The sequence below is a fragment of the Colletes latitarsis genome, chromosome 8, assembly GCF_051014445.1.
Source record: "Colletes latitarsis isolate SP2378_abdomen chromosome 8, iyColLati1, whole genome shotgun sequence".
NCBI lineage: Eukaryota > Metazoa > Arthropoda > Insecta > Hymenoptera > Colletidae > Colletes > Colletes latitarsis.
In genome coordinates, this window is record NC_135141.1 from 22,033,993 (window position 1) to 22,061,619 (window position 27,627).

A 27,627-nucleotide genomic window follows, 5' to 3' on the forward strand; every position below is an offset into this window, starting at 1 on the left:
ACTAACTAGTGGGTCTCCCTCGGTGTCGCTGTGCGTGCTGCCAAGGCTTTTCACACTCGATGCACCGACTCCGGATGTGTGTCCGGACGTAACAACGTCGTAACCAACGTCCTCGGGTCGTAAGCGAAGAAGAGCGTCGCTACCACCGTGAACAGCATGAGTAGAAATCCACGGATAGCTCGAAACGATAAACTGAGCCGGATCCTCCCAGGAGGAATCACCGTTTCCATTTCCACTGACGCGTCTGCCGTAAAGCGTCAATCCTTCTCTGACCGCCTCGACCAGATACGGTATCACCGAGTAGTTCCACAAGTCGGTGAACCATACTTGAGAACCCGTCACCTCCATTGGACAGGACAGGAACAGTCGTGGTCCTGAAAGCGCGAATATTTATATATTACCTTGCGGTTGCAATTTGAAACAAACAATCATCGAGGCCGTGATATTCGTTCGATTATTTTACCTATGGTCACGTCGGAGCTACTGTGAGTTTCTAGGAACTTGTTGAGATGTAACCAAATCCGTGGCAACCACTCGACGACGGCTGCCATTTCTGCATTCCTGGTCCCGCCGCACTCGCGTAGTTCGTGTTCTAACAGTTTCCGCCTGAGATAACGGCCTAAGAACCCTTTAACCGGTTCCATGTGGTTAGCACATAGCACCCACCTAAAAATAGAAAGTATTGGAGGAAATTGATATATGCGAAAGGTAGTCCGGGGAGTCCCCGTTATCCATATCAATAGAAATACAAAGCTGTACGGGTGAGGGAATTTTCGAATAATAGAACACGCATTTTTCTGAGATCGATCATTCTGTATTTCAGGTAAAATATTATAAGAAAAGTTAGGGATAGCGGAGACAAAATGGGGTAGGAGAATTCCGGGCAAGGTTGTTCTCTCGCTTCATCGTACAATGGTGAAGCACTCAAAACACTTTTTATCAATGCGTATCGATTGTGTTTTGAAAGTAACGGTTATGAAACAATCTGTTTACAACTACTGATTATATTACTAGTTATTACCAGGGTAGATACAGTTGGAAGTTTGTGTTTATTAAAGTTTACCTTACAATTTCTATCCCATTATTATTGTTTAAAGATATAATGTAGAGGACAGGGTTAATAATAAATACGCTTGGTAAAATACTATAAATATCAATAATATAAGGGGATGATTCTTTTTAGCTTTTTTTCATCGTTTGTTTCATGCATTGAAGGCAGTGACTTCGAGCTTTAAAACGAATCCAAACTAATTGTACGACGTCTCTTTAAGTGGTTACAGCAGTTCAAAGATCGACAATCTTTCCATCAAACTTGATCCCTTAATTTTGCTGAGTACTTAGATTCGATAAAAATAAATTTGACGATAATATTTGTCATTCTTCCGTACGATGCAAATGGGTTAAAATGGGCTCGAGTTACAGTAATGATTCTTAAAATGAATGTTTATACACAGCAATATCATTGAGCCTCTTCTCTTTTTTCTATTTGAAATCAACAAATTAACCACTTTTTGGACATGCCATGAGCTGTTATTTACAAATTATATAACCTTGATCAATTTTATTGTCATTACTTCTTTCAATTTAGTCGGAATTTAATGCATCTGATGATACACATTCATCATATACTATTATATCATTAAATTATTATGTAACTCAACACGGTAAATAGCACATTTTTGAGAATATCTTTCTAGAGTTAATAAGCCGTGGTCTTCAAATGCCAGTTGGTGTGACGAAGTCACGATTCACTCTAAGGAGGATCTCCCAAGTTGGGAGGCATAATAATGTTCAATTTACGAATCTGGGGTTCATTTTAAGAATCTTTACCGTAATTCATACGCCAACGAATGTTCATTTCGATGCAAGCACGAACCGTCATCGTTCTTAAAGTAAAAAGTACCTGAAGTTATGATGTAACTGAAGATTCGTTGTGCTACAAGTAGCCTGACTCATTGTGCCGATAATAGCCGGGCAAGACGAGTGTCTAGTACCAAGGAGGCCACTGAACAATTCTCCCAACGACGCAGCGTGTTGCAAATTTTCGAGAATGATTACCCTCGGTAGCTCGTCGGCCGCGTTCGAGTCGCATCTTTCGGCGATGTGCGCGAGATACTGCCTGAGTTCTTTGCTGGACTTGTGATCGACATTGAACGTGGCCACCGCCGCCGCGTCCTTCGTGTCGTTATCCGTGTCTACTAAAGCGTGAGCCAATTTTCCAGCCAGATAGCTCTTGCCGGTACCGCTTGGTCCGCAAAGGATCACCCTGCGATGCTCGGTGAGGAGTGAAATCAGTCGCTGGACGATGGACCGCGGTATCAGAGTGTCCACGGCGAGCCACGAGTAACCGGAAAGCACCAGGTAAATAGTTTTCACGTGGCCTATTAAGTATCCACAGGGTAACAACTCTGGATGCTGGGAATCCGTGGTACACCTGTGACGAAAACAGATTTATAAGAGTATATCCCAACAAAGTTCACCGCAATTTCTTTCCACCTGGGTTCTAATTCGTGCTTCTCATGTCTAGCGATGGGATCGAGAATAGGAAATATACAAAATACGTACCTAGATGATTCACCAAGGTGATAAGCGGCGACGCATTCAACACCTAGGCCCAAGTTCGTTACAGGATCCACTCTCGTGACGTACTCTTTGAAACAACGTCTCACGGTAGAATCCAGGGAGTCCCAGGTGGTCTTGTTGCTGATGCAGACGTTTGCGATGATACAGTGGGGCGGCTCGCCGATGCTGCCATCGGAAGTGCTTCCGGTCACGAGATTATAGTTGAAGTTCTTCTCGCTGCCCAGGTAGATAGCCACGTTGATCCTTTTCCCGTCCGTGTCTTGCTCCATTGCCGGCTCACCCGTGGTCGAGGTGGTAGACGGCACCACCGAGTGTTCCGGCACGTTCAGATTCTCTAACTGATCCGCCGTTGTGTTGGTGTCGCCGTTCGAGAGCGCAGCCACCGTGGACGCCACTTCCGTCATGCTGAATCGTCTGTCCGGATCGCTGGGCAGCGACGATTGGGAGGACGTCAACGATTTCGATGTTACCAATCTCTGGAGACGCTCGTTATTCTGTTTCAGATTGAGCATCTCGTTCTGCAAACGAAGAATTTTATTTGGAGAAATCTTTCTAGAGACTACATGCACAGCAATTCTGACGATCGTTCGATCACTAAGGAGACAAATACGTACCCTCATCTTGATAACCGTGTCTTTGAGAGACTCCAGCTGATGCGCCGAGGACAGAGCCTCTAGTCTGATGTCCGTCAACACGAGGTCCTTTTCCCTGAGTTGTTTCTTCAGCTCGACCACGTCTTCGTCTTCCTTTTTGTAGAGGGCAGAGCTGCTCTTGCTCCCGGTCAGAGGGTTCTCGACTTCCGGAGACTTTTGCCCGTTGCTTCTGGTGCCCTGGCCTCTGGAGGACTCGTGTTTAGAGGCGGTAGGCAGTCTAGGGCTGTTTGGGGCGCTCAGATCCCCGCCGGTGCTTTCCTTGCAGTCCTCAGCGTCGGAGACCGAGCCGTGTCTGTTCTTCCGCGACCTGGAGAACGCTTTCGAGAAGGAGCTGCGAAGCCAACCCTTCTTCTTGTGGTGGCTGCTGGCCGAGCAGGCGCTGCTCAGCGAATTCAACGAGGTGACGCTGTCGGCGGACAATTGCCTCGCCATCGAGGCACCTTGGTGGTAATTGCTGTTCCCGGTGCATCCCGTTGTTCCAGAATCGGAGTCGCCAAGAGTGTGGCGGCGACCGTTGTTTGCTGTTGGAGCACTGTTCAGGCCAGCTTCGGCGCTTTGTTTGCGGAGTCTCTCGATCGTTTCTCTTAGCTCCTGAAGCTCGGAGTCCTGAAAATTTTATGAATTTTATGATCGTTCTTTGCGAGGACAAGCGTGGTTTGAGTAATACTGAGGAGAACGTGGGTGATTCACTATAAATGAAAAAAGAAACTTGTCTCCTATTGTTGAGAATAAGCATTGCATCCGTATATTTTGAATGGAAAATCCAGTGGTGCGGTCTCCTCCCTTGCTAAGGTCACCACTACTTGAGGAGGACACTCATTTATGGCACCGTTAAACTGAGAACAGCATTTTCGTCTTGTAAAACTATTATACCTTGATTAAATATATCTTAGGTCGAAACTCTGTTGTATTTATTTAACAAATAAATATTCAACACCTATGAATTAAGTTGTTTTTGAAATTGGTATGAGTCCTCTTAAAAATGGTCCAATTTTCAAAGGATCATAACTTCTACAATGGTGAGTGTATTTCATTGAAATTTATTTTAGAAGTAGAGTTCATGGATACCTACAAAAAACTATTAAACAATATTTCTGTAGAGCGTCAAACAAATTTATTAAAAATTAAAAACGAATTTTTAAGAAAACTCGACAGGGGAGTCTAAATTTTTCGGCGAAATTAAAAAATTTCAAATCATTCTGGAAAAATTATTTTTAGTTGTGGGGGAAGATTATAATCATTTTTGGTCAATAGACATACCCACGAAATCCTAACCATTTCCGAGAAAAAAATTCCTTATCGAAAATATAATTTCAGGCCAGAAATGTCACCCTAAAATTTCGTGCGTATCTTTAAAACGTCATAATTTCCGAACGGATTGAAGGATTTTCATGTTTAAAAAAACAAACGACGCGTATTTTAGTGTAGAATATGTAGAAATTATAAAAATATTCGAAAAATTGTTCCTTGAGCCCGCAAAATGAGAAAAACCCCATAAGAATGGTCCAATTTTCAAACGATCATAACTCCTACAATAATGAATATATTTCGATGAAACTTTTTTCTGAAGTAGAGCTCTTTAGTATCTATAAAAAAGTATTAGACAACTTTTCTATAGGGCGTCAAACAAAATTACTAAAAATCAAAAACGCATTTTTAAGAAAAATCGACAGGGGGTAGGTGCTAGAATTTTTCGGTGAAATTGAAAAGTTTCAAATCATACTGGAAAAATTATTTTCGATTGCAGGGGTCAATTACAATCATTTTTGGTCAATACACATACCCTCGAAATCCTACGCACTTTCGAGAAAAAAATTCCTTATCGAAAACATAATCTGAGGCCAGAAATGCACCCCCGAAATTTCATACGAATCTTTAAAACGTCATAACTTCTGGACGGATTGGACGATTTTAATGTTTAAAAAGGCAAACAACGCGTATTTTAGTGGAGAATATGTAGAAATTCTAATAATATTAAAAAAGTTGATGCTTGACCCCGCAAAATGAGAAAAACCCCATAAGAATGGTCCAATTTTCAAACGATCATAACTCCTACAATAATGAATATATTTCAATGAAACTTTTTTCTGAAGTAGAGGTCATTAGTATCTATAAAAAAGTATTAGACAACTTTTCTATAGGGCGTCAAACAAAATTACTAAAAATCAAAAACGCAATTTTAAGAAAAATCGACAGGGGAAAAATTTCAAAACCTTTTGAAAAAATTATTGTTCGTTGCAGGGGTCAGTTACAATAATTTTTGGTTATTACATGTACCTCCGAAATTCTACTCCCTATTTAGAAAAAAATTCTTTCCCGAAAATATGTGTGACCAGAAATGTTTCTGTAATTTCATTAAAAATTCTCCTCTCATAGTCCGTAACTTGTATAGATAAGAATATAATACAGATTTGCTTCCTTTTCGTATATTTCAGCTAATACATTCTGGACCAAAATATAAAATCACGTTAATAAAAGTGTAAACAGAAAATGAATCAATTACTCTCAAAAAACTTATCAACACTATTAATGTTTTCGCATACAAAATAAATCGATTTCTTCCTTCGTCTTTTCAGATAATCAATATCGACTCCAACCTGCTGTAACACCTGCTCGTTTCAACTTCCAATATCGTACTCTCGTAAAAACGTTCGAAAGACTTTTCAATTATCCACGGAGCGATATTATCCGCGCCAATTCGTCCCCGGGTCCGTCGAACCGTGGTTTTCCACGGAAGTTCGCGTTTCCTCGACGCGGTCGGTTCCGTGGAGAGGACAGGGCTCTCGATTGTGGCAGCAAGCACAGTTATCCGAGTGACTGATCATCGAGTCGCTGCTCCACGAGTCAGCCATGCTGAACAATTGTCTCATGGACTTGGAGCTCGGCTCCGCTCGAATCTTGTCCGACTTGTCCTCCTGGCAGGTCGACGGATTCCTCCTCGACGAACGATCGGCTCCGTTCAACGGTGGACTCAATTTCGACGAACGATCGGACGTTCTCGAGGTCTCCGAACCGTCCTTACGACGCGTCTTCGTCCTGCAGGAGATGCTCTTCAATCCTCTTTCCAGTTTCGCGTGGAAGTTGCTCAGTTTCTCCGAGGCGACGGTTCGCTGGGTCTTTCGTTCCTCCTTCGGATCCTGGGGCTTCCTCGTCGCTTTGCTCGATCTCTTAACGTCGTTGGACGATTTACGAACGGTCCTCGAGCCCGACGGACGAGTAGAACTCCTCGAGGTGGTCGAATTCGAGCCCACGGAGGAGTTCCTCGACTCTGGCACGCGTAGACCGAGGGCTTTCGCGTCTTCCGGGGGCACCGGGATCATCACCGTGCCGTTCACATACTGAATGTTATGATTGGGAAAGGCGGACAACAGTTGCATGGTTTTCGGGTCGGTTGGTCGATCGAGTTTTCGATTTCGAGGCGGTCTCGCGTGCGGTTGTTGATCGACAGCTTCGTTGGAACGTTGGGTAACGTGCATGGCGGATTCAATTTGGATCCTAGGAGGGTTATGGAGAGGTTATTGTGAACTTAGAAACGTGGACAATGCGCAGAGGAACGCGTGGTCATCTCTGCGGTGGTTGTTGTTGCGGCATCCTTAATCGTCCGGGAAATCAGCGACGTCGGACTTACTCCAACAATTTTCTCACTATCATCGCGCTTAACCTACCCCGCGATTTCGTAATTTCTGTCGTCGCGACACCTGCCGTCGACGTAACCGGTTCGATAGAATCAGATTTGATATTGTTTCTAACGGGGGTTTCATATATTTTCGTAATCTGACGGTAACTTACTTTCTTTTCAGCCGTAGCCGTGAGCTGTTGCAGCCGTTGTGTCATGTTGGACAGCGATTGCTCGAAAGCTGACACCACGTGGGCCTGGAACAGAAAGAATATCGACACCGTAAAGTTTGATTGCTATTTGGAGTGTCTTTTTTAATTAATTATTATTTCAAGTGTATTCTTTACACTGTAATGGCGCTTCACTAGAAATGGAAAGAAACTTGTTTTTCTTGTGAATTTTTCACCCATTTATATATTCTTACTAAATGTTGTTTTTATTATGACTTTTTTTTGTTTAAATATTTATACAAGTAATGCTTAATTATAAAATCGATAGGAAAGTATTTATTAATAATATAAACAGTAATATAAATTAATGAATACGTGTTTTTCCCCGAGCGGTCACCCATCCCAAAGTACTGTACTCGACCGTGTGCAATGCAGCTGCACTTCGGTGATCGCACGTGGACCGGGTGTTCCTAACGTGCTACAACCGTTTACAAGATTTTTTCTTAATTTAAACCCTTATATATCACAATGTATGAAGTCTTTTTCATTTACGATGCACGAATACTAGTAATTATATATAAGGTGGTATTTAGTCACTTCTGAACAAAATTTTAATGGGTGATTCTAGAGGCCAAAATAAGACGACAATTAAAAATACCAATTTGTTGATGGAGGCTTCGTTAAGAAGTTATTAACGTTTAGAGGTATGTGTATTGACCAAAAATGATTTTAACCGAGCCCTGCAATGGACAATAATTTTTTCAGAAGATTTAAAAATTTGTTTTTGCCGAAAAACTTGGGCACCTACCCCCTGTCGATTTTTCTTAAAAATACGTTCTTCATTTCTAGTAATTTTGTTTGACGCCCTATAGAAAAGTTGTGTAATACTTTTTTGTAGGTACCCATGAGCTCTACTTCAGAAAAAAGTTTCATTGAAATATATCCACTATTGTAGGAGTATTGGCTGTTTGAAAATTGGACCATTTTTATGTGGTTTTTCTCATTTTACGGGGTCAAAGAACAACCTTTTCATTGTTCTTAGAATTTCTACATATTCTACATTAAAATACGCGTCGTTTGGTTTTTTAAACATTAAAATCGTCCAATCCGTTCAAAAGTTATGACGTTTTAAAGATTCGCATGAAAATTCGGGCAGACATTTCTGGCCAGAGATTATATTTTCGGTAAGGAATTTTTTTCTCGAAAATGCGTAGGATTTCGGGGGTATGTATAATAACCCAAAATGATTGTAATTGTCCACTGTAATTAAATATAATTTTTTTAGTATGATTTGAAATTTTTTAATTTCGTCTAAAAATTTCAGCACCTAATCGAATTTTTTTCTCGAAAATGGGTAGGATTTCTGGGGTATGCGTGTTGACCAAAAATGATTGTAATGGACCCTCATAATCGAAAATAATTTTTCAAGAATGATTTGAAATTTTTTTTTTCGCCGAAAAAATTTTAGCACCTACCCCCTGTCGATTTTTCTTAAAAATTACTTTTTCATTTTTAGTAATTTTGTTTGGCACCCTACAGAAAAGTTGTCTAATACTTTTTTGTAGGTACCCATGAGCTCTACTTCAGAAAAAAGTTTCATTGAAATATATTCACAATTGTAGGAGTTATGACTGTTTGAAAATTCGACCATTTTTATGGGGTTTTTCTCATTTTGCGGGATCAGGGACCAACTTTTCGAATATTTTTGCGATTTGTACATATTCTCCACCAAAATACGCGTAGTTTGCTTTTTTAAACATTAAAATCCTTCAATCCGTTCGGAAGTTATGACATTTTAAAGATACGCACGAAATTTTGGCGCCACATTTCTGGCCTAAAATTATATTTTCGGTAAGGAATTTTTTTCTCGAAAACGCGTAAGAATTCGGGGGTATGTGTAATGACCAAAAATGATTGTAATCGTCCCTTGCAACCAAAAATAATTTTTCTGGAAGGATTTGAAAAATTTTTTTTTCACCGAAAAATTACAGCACCTATACGAATTTTTTTCTTGAAAGTGGGTAGGATTTTGGAGGTATGTGTATTGACCAAAAATGATTGTAATTGACCTCCACAACCAAAAATAATTTTTTCAGAATGATTTGAAATTTTTTAATTTAATTTTTTAATAACTTTTTAACGAAACCTCACTTTAGAAATTGATATTCTTGATTTTCGTCTTATTTTGGCCTCTAGAATCTCCCATTAAAATTTTTCTCAGGTGTGTATTTTAAAATTCATTTTTAAATTAATTTAAAATTAAATTAGTATTTTAAAATTCACGGTCCGTATCATTCATTTGGTATTTTATGTACACCAGTTTGGACAATTTTTATTTATTTTAAAGCTTGTCAAGTTTTTTAAATACATTTAAAATTTAGTATAGGTATATTTGTTTATATCAAACTGGTATAAGGTTTAGAGATATTTGCTATTAAAATTCTTGGAGTAAAGAATGGAATGAAAAAATTGTCGACTCGAGTAAAATTACAATAGTAGAATTTGTAGATGCAGGGATAGAATAATTGCAAGTCGACGTGTCGTTAGTAGAATAAGATCGATTAAAATGGAAAGGGGGGTTTAGCGACGCGTTGTTTCTGCGTTCCCCGATTATATCGTTCCGAACAACGCGATTACGTCCAATCTGTGCTACACGAGTCTGCGAGATAATCAGTTTCCGTCGGTTCAGCGATCCCAGGTAGAAAGAAAACCACTCACGGTACGGAATCTGGTGATCTAAACTGCACCGACGCGAACGATTCTTATCTGTTCTTCCGCTTGTTTCCCGCCCTTTCTTTACAGCCCGTTACTGCTGTTACGAAATCAGCCTCGTTTTAAAGATCCCAGCGACGATTAAAAAAAACAATTAAATCATTATCATCGATTGAGACAATTATAATGCATGTTCAAAATCGATTAAAAGCCTTTTCTCGATACGTCATTGATGCCTACGTGTACTTTTATAATTTTATCGCCACGCAACACTGAGCCACAACAAAGAGAAACTTCGAGCTAAATAAATCTGTATAACATTTTATATTTTAATTATGAGTTAAACATCTTTGGTGTTTAAATTTATTTGAGATCGGTTATTTAAATATTGGTACAATATTAACCCTTAATCCAGAAGTATTTTACTTCCGGCTGGGGCGAGTAAAAGATATTTTCAGTGAAAATTCATTGATGTATTTTCAGAGTAATAAGACAGTGAATTTGTAATAATTATTAGACTAGGGATGTTTATGCATTTGTGGGAAATTTTAATTCATAAGAATATATAAGAAATACTTAAAGTAAGATACAAATTATTATGTTTAGGGGTTGAGATACCAAAGCTCCAATTTTATTAATTCTATTATTAGAAATGTGAATTTCATTTGCTACTAATAATGGAAAAATAAGAATCGAACCGTTTCATCGAACGAAAGTTTACCCGGTGTTTTTTTATAAGGGAACACCCTGTACTTTTATCAAAAGGTTCTTGAAGTAGGATATGGAAGCTGGATAACGTCGAGTGGAGACACGAGGGAGCTATCTTCCGCGTATCGATCCCAGCTACCCAATTTTCGGTCCTGCACTCAATGTCGAGCGATAATTCATTTTTTTTTTCTTCTCTCGAGTGGCCACTAGTGGCTGGTAGGGCAATGGCGATTTGAGGAACGATTCCGACCGAAAATAGAAAGGGTTAGAGTCGTACTCGTGGTACAACGACCTTCTCGACCACGAGCACATATCTATATTCCCGGTGCAGAATGGGTGTCTGGTTTCGTCAGCACAGATTTGATGGACAGACCCATCGAATCGTGACTGGTGGTTTCTCTGGGAAATACTTAATCCAACAATTTTCTCAAATATCGATTTCTAATTTTATATCCATTTCTGAAATAGAAAGATAGGATTGTTAAAAACATTTGTCGAAGTAATATGTCAAATCTATATTGTAAAATTCTAAAATAGAAAGTAAAATAGAAATTTCTGCGAATGGGTTCAAACGTTTCGCGCCAGGATGATCGTTCTCATAGAGGTCGCCACATTGCAACTTTCGTAGAATATTAACTATCGATCGAAGACGATTTTTACGAAAAGAATCGATTTAAAATCTGTAAAAAGTATTTAAATAATTCTTCAAAATATGTTCGATAATTTTTAATTTTTAAAATAGAATCAAATCAAACCGGTGGATCTTGAAAAAAGAATTTCCCGACCAGTCTTGCGTAATAAATTACGCCAGACAAGTTCGTATCGAGCACCATTAAAATTTTACGATAAATTACCATTGTTATCGCGTAGAATGTAATTAGATTTCTTTTTATCTGCGTAACACAACGGGTTTGTGCCCTATCGCTACGCAATTCTTCATCAATCATTCGGGTGTATTAGACACCTCTGGTGAGAAAATGTCGGACGAACGTTCCACTTAATCTCGACATAAACGTCGTACAATTCCTCTCCTTGTTTCCCGTAAAAGTAATTTGAAAAATATTCAGTATACTATTTGCTATCATTTATTTATTTCTTTTAAGGTTGAACATAATTTCAATAATAATTCAATCTTAATACTTTCAATTTGTTTCGTTTAAAATGGCGACAAAAATAAAATTTCCATTGTCAGAAAATGATTGTTTGAACAATGTGCTGCAATTTTCCAGCAGAATGTTTCAAAAAATTTGTAGGATTAAGTGGTAGTATACAGTCCCATTAAAGATATAGGGAATTTTTACAAAATGGCGAATAGTACGATTTTTAGGATAGGAACTTAAGAAAAAGGACCACAATGATTCTCAATTATAATAAATTTATGTTTCTAAATATTTCGAGTGAATTTATGGACGCCAGTCGAACCGAAAAGACGTTACGAAATTTTTTCTATTGAGATTTCAGGGTCTTCGCGGTTCCCGCGGAACCGACAAAGCGATGGAGAAAATTGAGAAGGACAAAGGTTAAAGGACGCGTGGGTGAGCCACGTTTCCACGCGTAATACCAGAGAAATTATTCCGCTCGTAAAACGCGAACGGTAATTTTCTCGAACCTATCTCATGACTCCCTCATTGTACCTTTTCGTTTCGCGTCGCAAGGCATGGAACCTTCACGCTTGCGATGATGATGATTGTGGTCGCGGGACACGCGATGTGCTCCCCCCTTTTGCCGGAATGTCAACTTCAAATCGCATTATATGCACCGTCCGTGGCAAAAAATGTCCGAACTTGTTAAAGACGATGAAAAACCGGTAGCGATATACATTACCGGTCGAAAGCGCGAGGTTTGATTGATAGCCAAGGTCCCCGACGATGTCATTACGCGTGCAACGAGGATACAAATTCCACATTGCGTTTGGTAACCTCAAACGTGCAAACCTTAGTTCCCTCTGTCATTTATCACAAGTTTTTGATAGAATTTTTTGAATGAAAACTTTTTTCAGTTGCACATATTTTAATCGACAGCCGCCATCTTGGTGGTTGCAGTAAAATATGGGGTTCCTTTTAATACTAGAACTACCAACAATTATGGAGTATTTATTTGTACGAAAGAAATTAAAACGATAGATACTTGAAGAAATGTATAACGCGATGGAAAACCACAGTTTGTAAACATCCAGTCGAGTAAATTTTGTGCAACTTTTATTAGAAATTACGAACGAGTCATTGTGATCACTTTGGTAGTTGACAATTTTTTTATTTAATACTCTTTGACGTTAGATGTACAGATCGATTGCACATATTTCAATCGACATCCGCCATCTTGGTGGTTGCAGTAAAATATGGGTTTCCTTTCAATTAGAATAGAAGCTCGTATCGTTACGTTAATTAAGTTGAATATAAATTGCTGACAAATATTATTTCTGTGAACCTGAATTCTGAAATATTTGTCAAACTAATAAAATTGTTTACAATGGCGGGAATATTTGTTAGGGAAGAGAAATATCGAACAGTTCGGAGGGGCCCAGTAAATCCCTCGAAGGATCTCGGTCGATCGTAAATATGAGATGCGCTCCCACGCGTGACTCTAATGCGATTGCTATATTGCTTCACCTACCGCCGAATGTGTCGACCATACCCGTAGAAATACATTTCTTTATTGTGCCGGACGTACACGATATGCTCGTAAATGCTGCCCACCTACGTGTCGACTTTACACTTCCTTCGAGCATCCTATCGAGCTTCGTCCCTTTTGGCCCAGATAGTGGGCCTTACCCAATAGACCACGGCCATAGATCATTCTCCAGAGATTAAAAAAAATTTATAATTAGACGCCAAAAAATAGACTGGTCAATTTTTATTTTTATATTGAAATACACGTGAATATTAAGTGCTCGTACATTCACTTTTTATTGCATATTTTCACGATTTTTGCACGAAGTATCGTTGCTTTCATTTGGTAGACCAACTATATACATAACACTGCAAACTCGTTTCGAAATACGGATTTACTAATGTATTCTAGACACTCGTTATATTTTCTACTATGTTTCCTGTCGTTGTATAATATTCCAAACTGGTTTTAAAATACGGAGGTTCTTGACTCTTTCTCAAAATTCGATGGTCAACGTTCCTGCTAAAAATGGCTGACTTGCGGGTGATTATAGTTCTCGTAACCTAGAAACGCCATTTTCTTACGAATCATCCGATGATAAAACAGAATATGAATAAAAGATTGAATATGCATTGTTTTGCAGAGATGGATTACAGAGTAAAAAGAAGAAGAATTAAAATATTCTATAAATGTATAAAAATATCAATAAAGATTACGAAAATTCATCAAATTTTCCCCCTCTGTTTGTATTTGGATTAAAATGGGTCCATAATAGCAATATTGAAACAATTCTCCTCAGAATATTCTAATACAAATTGGAAGAAACAAAACTACTTAAGAAAAATACTTAACCACAGCTATATAGAGGCTATTTCCACTAAAATAGTTTAAATCTTTACAGGTTCGTGTAGTTGTTACAGCCTGTCTGAACTAATATCGACAATTTAGTTTTCAAACAGCTCTAATACATCTACAATCGAGTACAAATAGCATTACTATTGCAAACACGTATTTCACAGACAGAAAGACAAATTTCTTCCTCATCATCGACGAATCTTTGTAACTCCATGTACAAATTCTCCAACTTCACGAACTAATATCGACAATTTAGGTCACTAACAACGCCAATGTATCTGCATCTAGTGACTAATAGCATCACTATTATAAAAACGCATTATACGAACGAAAAGACTGATCTCACTCGCGTCGCGAACGTAACTCAGCCTCGAGTTCTTACAGTTCCGGTATCCAGACAGCGATGGCGGACTAATATCGACTGTTTAAGTCTCAAACACCTTACATGAATTTGCAACTAACGACTGGATCGCATTAATATCGTGAAAATGCATTTCACAAGCGGAGAGACGGATTTCTTTTGCAGCAGCGAACATCATTTAGCGTCAATATTTATAGCTTTACGCTGTGGTTGATTTACGTTTTAAACGACTTTGATGCGCCTACAAATGACTTTAATATCGCGAAAACATGTGTTAGAGGCGGAACAATTGACTTGTTCCACATTGTGAACGTCACTGAGGATCTTTGAGGATCTTTAAACGTCTAATTTGATGATTTTTTTCAGGTTATTAGGTTTTCCACCACTGTAATTTTATTGACAGTAGCCAAGCAGTGTTTCTCTTACTATTTCATTTGAATCACACAAAAAGTTGTACCATTATTTCTTTGTTAAATTTTCATTCTTAATCCAGTAATATCGTTTTGAGTTTGAAAGATTGTAGTAATATTGCTGTGACTTTTCTATTTGAGTCACACAAAAAGTTGTACAACTATTTTCTGCTAAATTCTCTAAAATAAAATAAACTGAACGACGAAGAGGAATTGCATGACGTTTGGAATTCTGCAAAAAATTTGTAATCCAACCTGAACCAACGACTTGTGACTGAACCCAGTAATATCGTTTCGTGTTTGAAGGATCGTAGCAACAAGTGTAGAGCAATAATGTCGCCTGGTGCTTTAATTTCGCGTCCTCGCGATCGTTCCGACTCCTACGTGTAATAAGCGTCCCACGGTCGATCGTCGATTCCGCTGGTAGCGATTTACGAGCTTAAGTTCGATCGCCACGCGACGCCCACGCGTCCCGACGCATCTACCATCGATAAATCCCGTGGGTGGGCTCACGTCTCGATCGATTTGGAAAGTGTCGCGTTCTCGATGCTCTCTCAGCGAACCGTTAAACGTTCCCACAGCCATTCGAAATAAACCTTGTCTAGACATTCCTTAATTAGACCATCCACGGAGCTATTTTATTCATTCGATATCAAATATAGCGTTTTGGTACATATTCGTGGCCTTTTTAGGAGCCCAAAATAGCGTCCAGAAAACCACGTGCTGAGTGTCTAGTAAATAGTAATAATATTGTGCTTTTTTTATCTTGTTTTTTGTTTACTTAATTGTCGTATAATTGTTAAATGTCTATTCAAGTCATAGTATGATACACTCGATGCATAGAGTACTTTGTAAGAAGAAAATTAAATTAATACGTGGAGATATTATTCATTGTGTTTTTAATTATTTTCTTATTCTATAATTAGATCGTACTAAATAAATCACTATGAGAAAAGAAAAAAGAGAAACCTTAATATTTTATGATACGATTTTTTTTTTATAAAAAGCCTCAACGGTGTGGCGAGATTTGTAACAGTGTTAAAGACTGACGAGGTTGTGTGTGGAAGATTTGCAATTATAATATCACGGGATTTTCTTTCTTTTTTTACATATTGACTTAATTTTCATCCTATTAAGTGCGATTTATTGCATTTACGAGCCATGTTTTGATTCGGACACACGAGTTTCTTAACCTGATTTACACTCCTGAGGAGGATCCGAATATGGTCCGAATCGTTGAGGTTCTTGTATAATATCGGACGAATAGAACAGCTCTGGATAGTAAGATTAAGAAATATTTATCAATAGGATTCGTAACGAGGCTACGAAAACATACTTTTGCTATTCGAATATTATTTACCGACATTCGTGATGCTGAAAATGGCGTGTCTGAACTATTGGGTTGTGATAAATTAAAAATACAAGCTGTATTGAAATTATATTCCATCGATTGTTCTTAATTACGAAAATAATAGTTCGACGATTAATTCAAACCTGATATCAAATAAATATTTAATTCTGTCAATAGTTATTTTAAAGCACCATTTGCAATTTGAATAAATTTTATATTAAAAGACACAATAACGAATGATGTTTTAAAGCTGATAAAAAAGAATTACGAAAATAATAGTTCGACGATTAATTCAAACCTGACAACGAATAAATATTTAATTCTGTCAATAGTTATTTTAAAGCACCATTTGCAATTTGAACAAATTTTATATTAAAAGACACAATAATGAATGATGTTTCAAAGCTAACAAAAAATAATAGTTCGACGATTAATTCGAACCTGACAACGAATAAACATTTAATTCTGTCAACAGTTATTTTAAAGCACCGTTAGCAACTTGAGAAAAGTTTCTATCAAACGTACACAAGGGCACCGTGATCTGGCGAGTATCGAAATAATAAAATTCACTTTCAACGACGTGTACCTAATCGACGAACCAGAAGAAACGTCGACGACATCCACTCTCTGTCCCGTATCGCTTCTGCGGACCAACTATCTAAAAAACAGTAATTTATCGCTCTCGAAACGCTGATCGTACTTAACTTCCCACCGTCTCGTCTTCCTTGATATAATACACTCTGCGAACGAGCAACTCGTAGATCATCTTTCACCGTTCTCTTTCGCGGTTTTATTTCGATTCGTTCCGATCCAGAGCGAATCTCACTCTCCTCTCCTTAATTCTATGACGTAAATCAGGATCGCGTACTAATCTGAATTTATCGCGTGAAATTTCCCGACACGTTCGTTTACTCGGGGAGACACTCAATTACGAGAACCCGAGCGTAAGTTACGTCGCTAAACCAACGACGTGGGTCCACTATTATTATTATTATTTGTTATATCGAGTGGTGTCAACGGTTATTATTTACTTCCTATCAATGTTTAAAGATGATAATGTGCAGTAGAAATTTGTGTTGAGTTTGAATTTGGGGTGGAGAAATTCTGTGAGTGGAGATATCATTTATTATTATTATTATTTGGTATTTTGAGTAGCATCAATAGAAAATTTGTGATTTTATATCAACTTTCAAAGAGAGCAATTATTATTATTTACTTACTATTTACTGTGGGGTGTCTAGATTAGATCAGGAAAATTCCATTATTATTATTACTATTATTTGTTATTTTTAGTCACATTAATAACAAAGGTTATTATTTACTTTCTATCAATTTTTAAAGATGATAATACGAAGTGCAAAAAAGAGTAATGAGTTTGAATTAGGTTGGAAATATTCTACAAATAGAGATGCTGTTTATTATTATTATTTGTTATTTTAAATCACATTAATAACAAAGGTCATTATTCACTTAAATTAAAAAAAAAATACTGTGAGATAGAAAATTGTGTTATACTAGGAAATTTCTATGAATGGAATTAACGCTTCCATGGTCATTATTAACGTGGGAATGAAAATTAAACTCCATTATAGTTTTTAGAGTGATCTGAAACGTATTTACTCCAACGATCAATTACTGTCTCTTAACAAAAATATAAGTAATTAGTAATTATTACTCTTTAACAAGAGGAAGCACGCAGGAAACTCTCACTAATTATCAATGTAGTTTCTATTGTATTTAATTCGAAGACAATTAATCTCCAAGTTCCTCGTTAAGGAAAATCGCCATTTTTTATTCGATCCCATGTTGTTTATTTCTGATCATTAGACAGAAAATTCTTCTGTCGTTGGAAATCGTACGTTTGAAATAGTTAATTGATAATTGAATTGTAAAAGGTCGAATGTCTGATTTAATATTATTTTATATTATACGTTGTTATTTTAGAGCTTCAATGGCGGTGAAAAGAGGAATATAAGTTTCTTCGAAGAGTCGAATATTTGATCGATTACGATGCGAGCATGAATCATCGTACAGACACGTTTTCTTTTCTAACAATAGTCCGTCGGATTGCATTGGACGAATTTTAATTAGACGGAAAACAGCTATTACACGCGCGCGTCCTTCCAACGCGTCAGTGAATTAAGTGTCATTCACCGCGTATGCATCCTGATGCATCAAACTTTTCCGAGTGCAGCGACATTTCGCGCGATTCTCTGCTATTCGCCAGCTATTTCCACCACAAATTCTCTATTAAACGTTTCACACAGAAATTCCAAAGCCTACGTCCATCAAATTCTAACAATTTTCAAATTAAAAAAAAATACACCAATAGTTATGTATCAATATAAATGAATTTTCAAATTAAATTTAGCAGTAACTTTGCTTGCTTTAAAATTCAATTCTGAATATTTATTTACTGAATAATTTCTACTCTGATAGGTTTAAGAAAAAAAATATCCAATTTTCAAATTAAATTTGGCAATAATTTTGCTTGCTCTACAATTTAATTCTGAATATTTATTTAATATCGTAATTATTTCTACTCTGATAGGTTTAGGAAAAAAAATACTCCAACAGCTAACGTATGAATATGAATCAATTTTTGAAGTTAAATTGGCAGTAATTTTGCTTGCTTTACCACTTATTTTATTAAATTGAATAATTTCTCTATATCTGAAGTTCCATTCACAGGTCGATTAAAAAAACTGGACCAAACAGCAATAAATGTTTTCTACAAAAAGAAATTTATACATGAAACGGTGGAATCCGGAAATGGAAACCATCCTCACGTATTATTGTTTCGTTTCATTTTAGAAACGAATCAGCGTTGTGTAAAAACTGTGTCTCTCGAATTAAATTACAAAAGTGATGAAACGAAACTTATGTAAATAATTACACGGTTAAGAATCAGGAAATTTCTATTAAGAAATGAGGGAATCGTATTAACTCTTTCGATCCGTATTTAAGTTTCCTAGTTTCGTGAAATCCGTAACGCTCGAAAAATTAAAGTTCATCGATCCTCTGTACTCCGCTAAATGCTTCGGATACCGCGATGTTTCAGTTCACTGGCCTATCTATCGTTCACGGATGAAAAAAGAATTCGAATAAATCTGTCAACGAGTCTTTGACGAGTTTTTATCGCGAAAGATTAATCGTCCACTTCTGGTCGACCGACGAAATAAAAGTATTTTTTAACTTGGTTGGGCATTTTCATAAATAACGATTCAAATTTATTATATTTCCAACCGATATTGAGCTCTATTATTCTGTCTATTATCGTTTTTAATTCACTTTTATTGAATTAGGAGCACTTTGTAGTAAAATATATTTTTGTGTTTAAATTAATTTACAGTGGTATATTTTAATTGAATAATACAATATATTTTTGTGTTCAAATTAATCTACAATGAGATATTTCACTTGAATAACAAAGTAAGTTTTCATGTTTAATTTAATTTACAATTATATATTTTGAATAATGAAACGTATATTTTTATTTAAATTTAACGAACTGTGCAAGGATTTTGGGTGTTATTTATCATTTAATAGCATATGTTTTGGGCCATAGAAACGTTCCAATGCGAATATATGATACCAAGAAAGGGTTAAAAGCGTGTTTGAAAATATTCTGCGGTAAGTTGTATGTATCGAATTAATGACTGTCACGGTACGTTGCAATACATTTTTAAGCAATGATTAACGCGTTCGTAAGAGGAATTTGGGCTCACCTCGATGTGCATCTGGCTTAACGAAAAGTCGAGGCGGTTCGAGATGAAGCTAGTATCTAAAAACTGGACCGGAAGCTGTTGTGGCAAAAACGTACGTGCCGACGATGCGCGTAAAACGCACCGTTCTGCACACTGACGCGCCTTGTCTTCTCTAAAAGGGTTGCGTTGGCGTTGCAGCGAGACTTTCTGCGCTCCGCAGGGTGATTTTACACGCGCGATTCTTAAAAGCCACCTTTCAACGCACGAAAAACCTTCGTTCATAGCGTATCCCTTCTCAAAAATTATGAAATTTTCCAGTCCCTCGCGAGCAAAATGTGATTCTTGATACGTTTAAATCTTCTTAAGAAATTAGAGAAATTAAAAAATTACAAAACCGCGTGATATCAACTAGTTTTATTTAAAAAAAAAAATTTGCAAAGGGAAATTGACAATACGTACTAAAAAGTTTTTTGAAAAGTAGCTTTTTTCTAGCTTCTACCATTTCTATGCAATCTTTTTGTATGTTTTTTCGAATTTAACGACCTGTAGAAACGTTGTTTTTTCCCAAAATTATATCAACAATATGAATTAAAAGAGTGTCCTTTTCTCAACGCGATTTTTGTATTGAATTCATTTCTGTATAATTCTTTTTTTAGAGTGAGACGAGTGTTATCCATCCTATCAATCTTTTTATTAAAATTATTGTTGAAAACATTCTTTCTAACGTGATAAAATACACTACAAATATAAATAACTGTCATACTACTACGATTTGGATCATTTATTTGCAGACTCCAAGTTTAATTAATAAAACACATTAAATTATATAAATTTTCAGATTCTAGAATTCCTTCTATTATTGAGTTTTTATTATATCAATTTCACTTAAAATCAACGTTAAAAATGTTCAATAAATAACAAATAAATATAACAATTTCATTCTCCTTCAAAACTGAAAAGGAATTTTGAAAATCCTTTAAAATATTAAAATTTAAATTTTCCAATCGTTCGAATATACCATTTCAAAAATCCCCACTGAAAATTAATACCTTTCCTACTTCGACATGATCAACAAGAGAATTCGATATTAACACTAGATTTACGGAAGCCGTCAATTTGACGGATGTCAGATTCCATATTTAAAATTGCAGAACACGTAAATATTATTTTTTAACAACTTATGTTGAATTTGATCGATGCAATGGCATGAATACATATTCTAATTAAAAGAAAAATCGTATTTTAAGGTAATCGTCAACATGAAAGATATCAATACGTGCTATCAATGCCCGTAAATCTATTATCAAGTGCCTTTCAAGTACGAGTCAGCCATTGTGATATTAGAAAGCCACGTAGAAATTGTGGAAAAGAATATAATAATATTCTACCGTGGATTATCGTTGTTAATGCAGTTTTTGGGTCATTGTACGTGGTTTCTAACGTTGCAGGAAACATATAGGATTCGAGTAACCGTTGCACACACGTGGCCTCGCCGGAAGAGACTCGCGTGTCATAAATTTACTTTGTGATCACCGACACAGATTCGCCCCGGTAACTAAACGCGCGTTGTCTAAGTGAACCGCGTCTAAATTATCATTGGATTGGAAGAAACCGCGTAGGAAAAATGAAAGCACCTTCGATCCGACAGAAACACGGAATACGGAAAAAGAGACACGACGAGCAACGACCCGTGGAAAAGATATCCTCGCGTTTTTGCGGATCGTTACGGCCAACTTATCGTTCGTTCGGTTAATATAAATTATACAGCGCCGTGAAAAGTATACAAAGTATGGTTATAATCTTTTACGCGCTCTCCCAATCCTCCTTCCACGGAATTCCCAACTTCCGTATTTCCCTTTAACGCTTCTATTATTAAACGATTACTTGGTTCCCGATTCCTCCATTTCCATTTGTTAAATACTTTCATACAGATACAGTATTTTGCCTCTTCCAGAGCTACTTTTCTTTGTGTAACTCAATTTCAATGATAGTTTGGCCACTGATGTTTTTAATTTATTTTATCAGGCATGGGAAATGAATTTTATTTTATTTTTCACGTGGTTGAATTGCTGCAAGGTTACTAAATGTTTCTGTTGTCAAATTATTGGTGAAAGTATTTTGCATTTTATTCTTCGTAAATTGTATACTTTAAACTAATAAATGTGTTATTATTGATAGAATGAAATGGGAGCTTTGTAGAGAGTTGTCTCAATTCTTGAATATAATAATTCGTATCTTACTCTAAGTATTTCTTATATTTTTGTATATTAAGTGCACTCTGTAATATTTCGAAAATTTAAGTTTCTAACAATGCAGTGAAATAAATATAGTGATTTGAATATTTGAATTTTCGAGTTGTAAAGAAACATTTCCGGCCTCGCAGTATATTTTCGGTAAAGAATTTTTTTCTCGAAAATGGCTAGAATTTTGAGGGTATGTCTATTGATAAAAAATTATTGTAATTGATCCCCGGAACCAAAAATAATTTTTTTAGAACGTTTCGAATTTTTTTTTTTTCGCCGAGAAATTTAGGCACCTACCCCCTGTCAATTTTACTTAAAAATTCGTTTTTCATTTTTAATAATTTTATTTGACGCCCTACAGAAAAGTTGTCTAATACTTTTTTGTAGGTACCCATGAGCTCTACTTCAGAAAAAAGTTTCATTGAAATATATTCACTATTGTAAGAGTTATGGTCGTTTAAAAATTGAACCATGTTTATGGGGTTTTTCTCATTTTGCGGTGTCAAGGATCAATTTTTCGAATATTTTTCTTATTTCTACATATTCTTTGCTAAAATACGCGTCGTTTGCTTTTTTAAACGTTAAAATCCTTCAATCCGTTCAGAAGTTATGACGTTTTAAATATTAGCACGAAATTTTGGAGTGACATTTCTGGTCTGAAATTATATTTTCGGTAAGGAATTTTTTTCTCGAATATGGTTAGGATTTCGAGGGTATGTCTATTGACCAAAACTACTTGTAATTGACCCCTGCAACTAAATATAATTTTTTTTAGTATGATTTGAAATTTTTTAATTTCGTCTAAAAATTTCAGCACCTACTCGAATTTTTTTCTCGAAAATGGATAGGATTTCGGGGGTATGTCTATTGACCAAAAATAATTGTAATTGATCCCTGCAATAGAAAATAATTTTTCCAGAATGAATTCTACCTTTTCAATTTTGCTGAAAAATTTATTCACATTTCTAAATTTTTTTTTCGAAAGTGTGAAGGATTTCGAAGGTATATATGTTCACCAAAAATGATTATAATTGACCCCTGCAACTAAATATAATTTTTATAGCATGATTTCAAATTTTTTAATTCAATTTTTTAATAACTTTTTAACAAAGCCTCAGTCAAGAAATTGATATTCTTGATTTTCCTTTTATTTTGGCCTCCAGAATCTCCTATTAAAATTTTTCCCAAGCTTGGCCGAACACCCTGTATAATACGTAATAAAACTATTATTTCCAATACAGAAATGGAACATTTGATCTCGACAATCACTAATTCGACGAAAGCCTGTATTCTCGCAAAGAAATTTTTAAACATTATTTATAACCGAGTCATAAATACATTCAAAAGCTTGTATCTTTTAAACGAAGCATTATCAGACATAAGTTTGTGTAAACTTTTTTCATCTATTCCATTTAAATAACACGTAGCATAAATTCGATCAAATCTTTTAATATTGGGTGATCATTAATTCGCACTAATGACCCAATGCGACCACAAGAAATAAATACTCGAATAACTGCATTCACCAAAAGTTTTAAAGAACTCCTTTTCAATTCCACAAACGAAGAAGCAGTCATCGCGTTTTTCTCCTGCAACCATACAACCATAATCTCAACCGCGAAGCTGCTTTCGGTTTCACGATAATTACGCGTGTCCCCGCGGTGCTCTTCCGAAACTCGTGCTCATTCGCGAGGTATTCTTTACGCTCGAACAATAGGGTTGTTCGAATTACCGCTCTTATCGCGAGTTCTCTGGGCGAAAGTAAAACCATGCTGCCCTCGGAATTTCCATGGGCGAGCTTTTCCACGCGGTCCTCGATGAAAAGTCGAAGGGAGACAGAGAGAAAGAGGGAGAGAAAAAGAGGAGAAGATCGAACGTATCGTACTTTCCTTTCCGTACGAGTGGCTCGCTGGGAATACGAGACCAGATAACACACGATGTGAACGTACCATAATCCTCCAAGCGTTACGACCCGAGCAAACTGGGCTAACAGTTCCCAGGCCGCAGAAGAGCGATTCTCCATCGCGAAACAGTACACTCCAGTGCATATGGGAGCGTGTATCGGCACATGTGTGAGACTCGGCTAAAGATACGTCCATTTTTTCACCGACCACGTTCCGCGAATCTTTCGAGCCTCGTCACAAGAGCATCCGTGTACCTTTACCTTACCCCCCTTTCAAGATAAATACCATTCTAAGTGTTATTATAATTTTTTTTTCATTTTAAACGCTTCCATGGGACTTGTCACTTTTTAAGAATTCGATTTCCAAAGTGATATTATTGTTCTTTTTTTAATTTGAAACATTCTCCTGGGACTTGATACTTTTCATCAAGATAGATATCATTCTAAGTGTTATTATTATTTTTTTAAATTTTAATCAGTTCCATGGTACTTGTCACTTTTCAAGAATTCGATTTCCAAAGTGATATTATTGTTTTTTTTTTAATTTGAATCATTCTCCTGGGTCTTGATACTTTTCATCAAGATAGATATCATTCTAAGTGTTATTATTATTTTTTTAAATTTTAATCAGTTCCATGGTACTTGTCACTTTTCAGGAATTCGATTTCCAAAGTGATATTATTGTTTTTTTTTTAATTTGAATCATTCCCCAGAGTCTTGATACTTTTCATCAAGATAGATATCATTCTAAGTGTTATTATTATTTTTTTAAATTTTAATCAGTTCCATGGTACTTGTCACTTTTCAAGAATTCGATTTCCAAAGTGATATTATTGTTTTTTTTTTAATTTGAATCATTCCCCTGAGTCTTGATACTTTTCATCAAGATAGATATCATTCTAAGTGTTATTATTATTTTTTTAAATTTTAATCAGTTCCATGGTACTTGTCACTTTTCAAGAATTCGATTTCCAAAGTGATATTATTGTTTTTTTTTTTAATTTGAATCATTCCCCTGAGTCTTGATATTTTTCATCAAGATAGATATCATTCCAAGTGGCATTATTACTTTTTTTTTTAATTTGAATCATTCCCCTGGGCCTTGATAGTTTTCAAGATAAATATCATTCCAAGGGATATTATTATTGTTTTCTTAATTTGAATCGTTTCCCTGAATCTTGATAGTTTTCAAGATAGATATCATTCCAAGTGATATTATTATTTTATTTTAATTTGAATCATTTCTCTGAACCTTGATACTTTTCAAGATAAATTCGACTTTCAAGTGATATTATTATTTTTTTCTTAATTTGAATCATTCCCCTGGGCCTTGATACTTTTCATCAAAATAGATATCATTCCAAGTGATATTATTATTTTTTAAAATTTGAATCACTTCCCTGGGCCTTGATAGTTTTCAAGATAAACTCGATTTCCAAGTGATATTATTATTGTTTTTTAAATTTGAATCATTCCCCTGGGTCTTGATAGTTTTCAAGATAAATATCATTCCAAGTGATACCATTATTGTTTTTTAAATTTGAATCGTTTCTCTGGGCCCTGATACTTTTCATTAAGATAGATATCATTCCAAGAGATATTAATATTTTTTTTTGTAGTTTGAATAATTTCCCTTGACACTTTTCAAGATAAATTCGACTTCAAAGTGATATTATTATTTGTTTTCTTAAATTTGAGTCATTTCCCCTTGCCTTGACACTTTTCAAGATAAATTCGACTTCCAAGTGATATTATATTTTTTTTAATTTGAATAATTTCCCTGGGTCTTGTCACTTTTCAAGATAAATTCGACTTCCACGTGATATTATTATTGTTTTTTTAAATTTGAATCATTTTCCTGGGCCTTGATACTTTTCAATATAAATTCGACTTCCAAGTGATATTATATTTTTTTTAATTTGAATAATTTCCCTGGGTCTTGACACTTTTCAAGATAAATTCGACTTCCAAGTGATATTATTATTGTTTTTTTTTAATTTACATCATTTCCCCGTGCCTTGACACTTTTCAAGATAAATTTGACTTCCAAGTGATATTATATTTTTTTTAATTTGAATAATTTCCCTGGGTCTTGTCACTTTTCAAGATAAATTCGACTTCCACGTGATATTATTATTGTTTTTTTAAATTTAAATCATTTTCCTGGGCCTTGATACTTTTCAAGATAAATTCGACTTCCAAGTGATATATTTTTTTTAATTTGAATAATTTCCCTGGGTCTTGACACTTTTCAAGAAAAATTCGACTTCCAAGTGATATTATTATATTTTTTTAAAATTTGAATAATTTCCCTGGGCTTTGACACTTTTCAAGATAAATTCGACTTCCAAGTGATAATATATTTCTTTTAAATTTTAATTATATTCTTGGGCCTTGGCACGAGCAAGGAAAGAAAGGAATTTAATGCAATGAACGATTGGGTCCACGTTCTGTTACCCAATAGGCACAGTTAATCCTCTTATAAGCTTTTTGCCAATCCGTCGCGACTTTCTCTGTGCATGCAAATACGCTCCATTTAATTTCTAATGTATCCGCGAGATTGCTCCCTAGGTGGTCTAAGATGCAATTAAATGACTCGTTAAAACGAATTGTGGAAGAATTCTGAGCCGTGACGTTGTTTTCACTCGGTTTAATGGGATTTCAATTCCGGATTCCGCGATACGTTGAGCCTCTTTTAAGACTTGTAAATGTTTTGTTAATATCAGTGGCCGAGATTGAGTTTCAAAATGGAATCTTTTATGGAGAAACTTGTGCCAGAGTTTTGCTGAGGAATAAGTAAGAAGAAGGTATCAAGGTCTCGACAGTGAGATTGACTTTTGAACAACTGAGATTTAAAAACTAAATTCTCTATCTGCTAGGATAAAATGGATATAAGTAAATTAAACAAAAATGACCAAGTAAAAATAACACGAATATTAATAGAACTCGTTAAATTAAATCATTCACATTTGATAACAAAGTACTCCAAAATGTCCAAACTGCAAATCTCAGTGTGAAATCTATTATTTTTCCAATGATTTTCATCATGGTGGAGGAAGACACAAAATTAAAAAAAAACACACTGAAACTTATTAGTTTTTAAAAGAACATCAATGTATATAACATGATTATACATATGCATGATAATTTAAATGTTATTTTGTAACTAATATCCAATAAAATGGACATAAAGTAAAAAATCGCATATAAGTTATCGATGATCCATGACCTTGGCTGTTAATCTGACCTTAAATAAAATAAAAAAGAAAAAGCTTCAATCCAATTCGTGAAATCGAGCTCTCGGATGAATTATAAATTTTCAATTCACATAATAGAATTATTAAAAAAGCCTCGATCCAATTTGTGAAGTTTTTGGATTAAACGTTTGTCATTTATTATACGTAAATAAAATTTGACTTTGATCGATGTTTTTGTCAGTTCGTGGAAGCCACCGTCGTTTTTGTCCCGGTTTCCAGACTCTTATAACACGGTTTCGCATTACGTGAAATTTTATGGTAACCTAACCACCATTTTGTGCGAGAATTATGCTGGCATTCGCTTATGACACGTACGACTTCCGGCTATTGGCAAAATAGCAGGGTAAAAAGGCGGTTTGAAATTGTTGAAAAAGTACGAAAACCACCTAGTGTTGTAACAGGGGGACGACACGAATAAAAAGAGTGTAAAAAGAGGGTACCGTACGCAATAATGACCGGAGTACGCGTAACTATGATTTTATCATTCA

The 27,627-nt window shown here is 35.8% G+C and overlaps 2 protein-coding genes across 6 annotated transcripts in view; both read right to left on the bottom strand.

The window, feature by feature from the left end:
* Sick (sickie) overlaps window positions 1–27,627 on the bottom strand; it is a 423,876-nt gene that overhangs the window by 3,273 nt on the left and 392,976 nt on the right. For all 5 annotated transcript variants that reach the window (XM_076771991.1, XM_076771990.1, XM_076771989.1 and 2 more), the window contains 6 exons: window positions 7,026–7,109; window positions 3,198–3,842; window positions 2,566–3,101; window positions 1,904–2,434; window positions 464–666; window positions 7–374 (listed from right to left, as the gene is read on the bottom strand). In XM_076771991.1, coding sequence (XP_076628106.1) covers window positions 7–374; window positions 464–666; window positions 1,904–2,434; window positions 2,566–3,101; window positions 3,198–3,842; window positions 7,026–7,109 — 2,367 coding nt within the window. The remainder of the gene's footprint in view (window positions 1–6; window positions 375–463; window positions 667–1,903; window positions 2,435–2,565; window positions 3,102–3,197; window positions 3,843–7,025; window positions 7,110–27,627) is intronic.
* Window positions 3,858–7,015, bottom strand: LOC143345159 (uncharacterized). Its single transcript, XM_076772017.1, has one exon. The coding sequence runs from the start codon at window positions 6,710–6,712 to the stop codon at window positions 5,921–5,923; it is 792 nt and encodes a 263-aa protein (XP_076628132.1). The 5' UTR covers window positions 6,713–7,015; the 3' UTR covers window positions 3,858–5,920.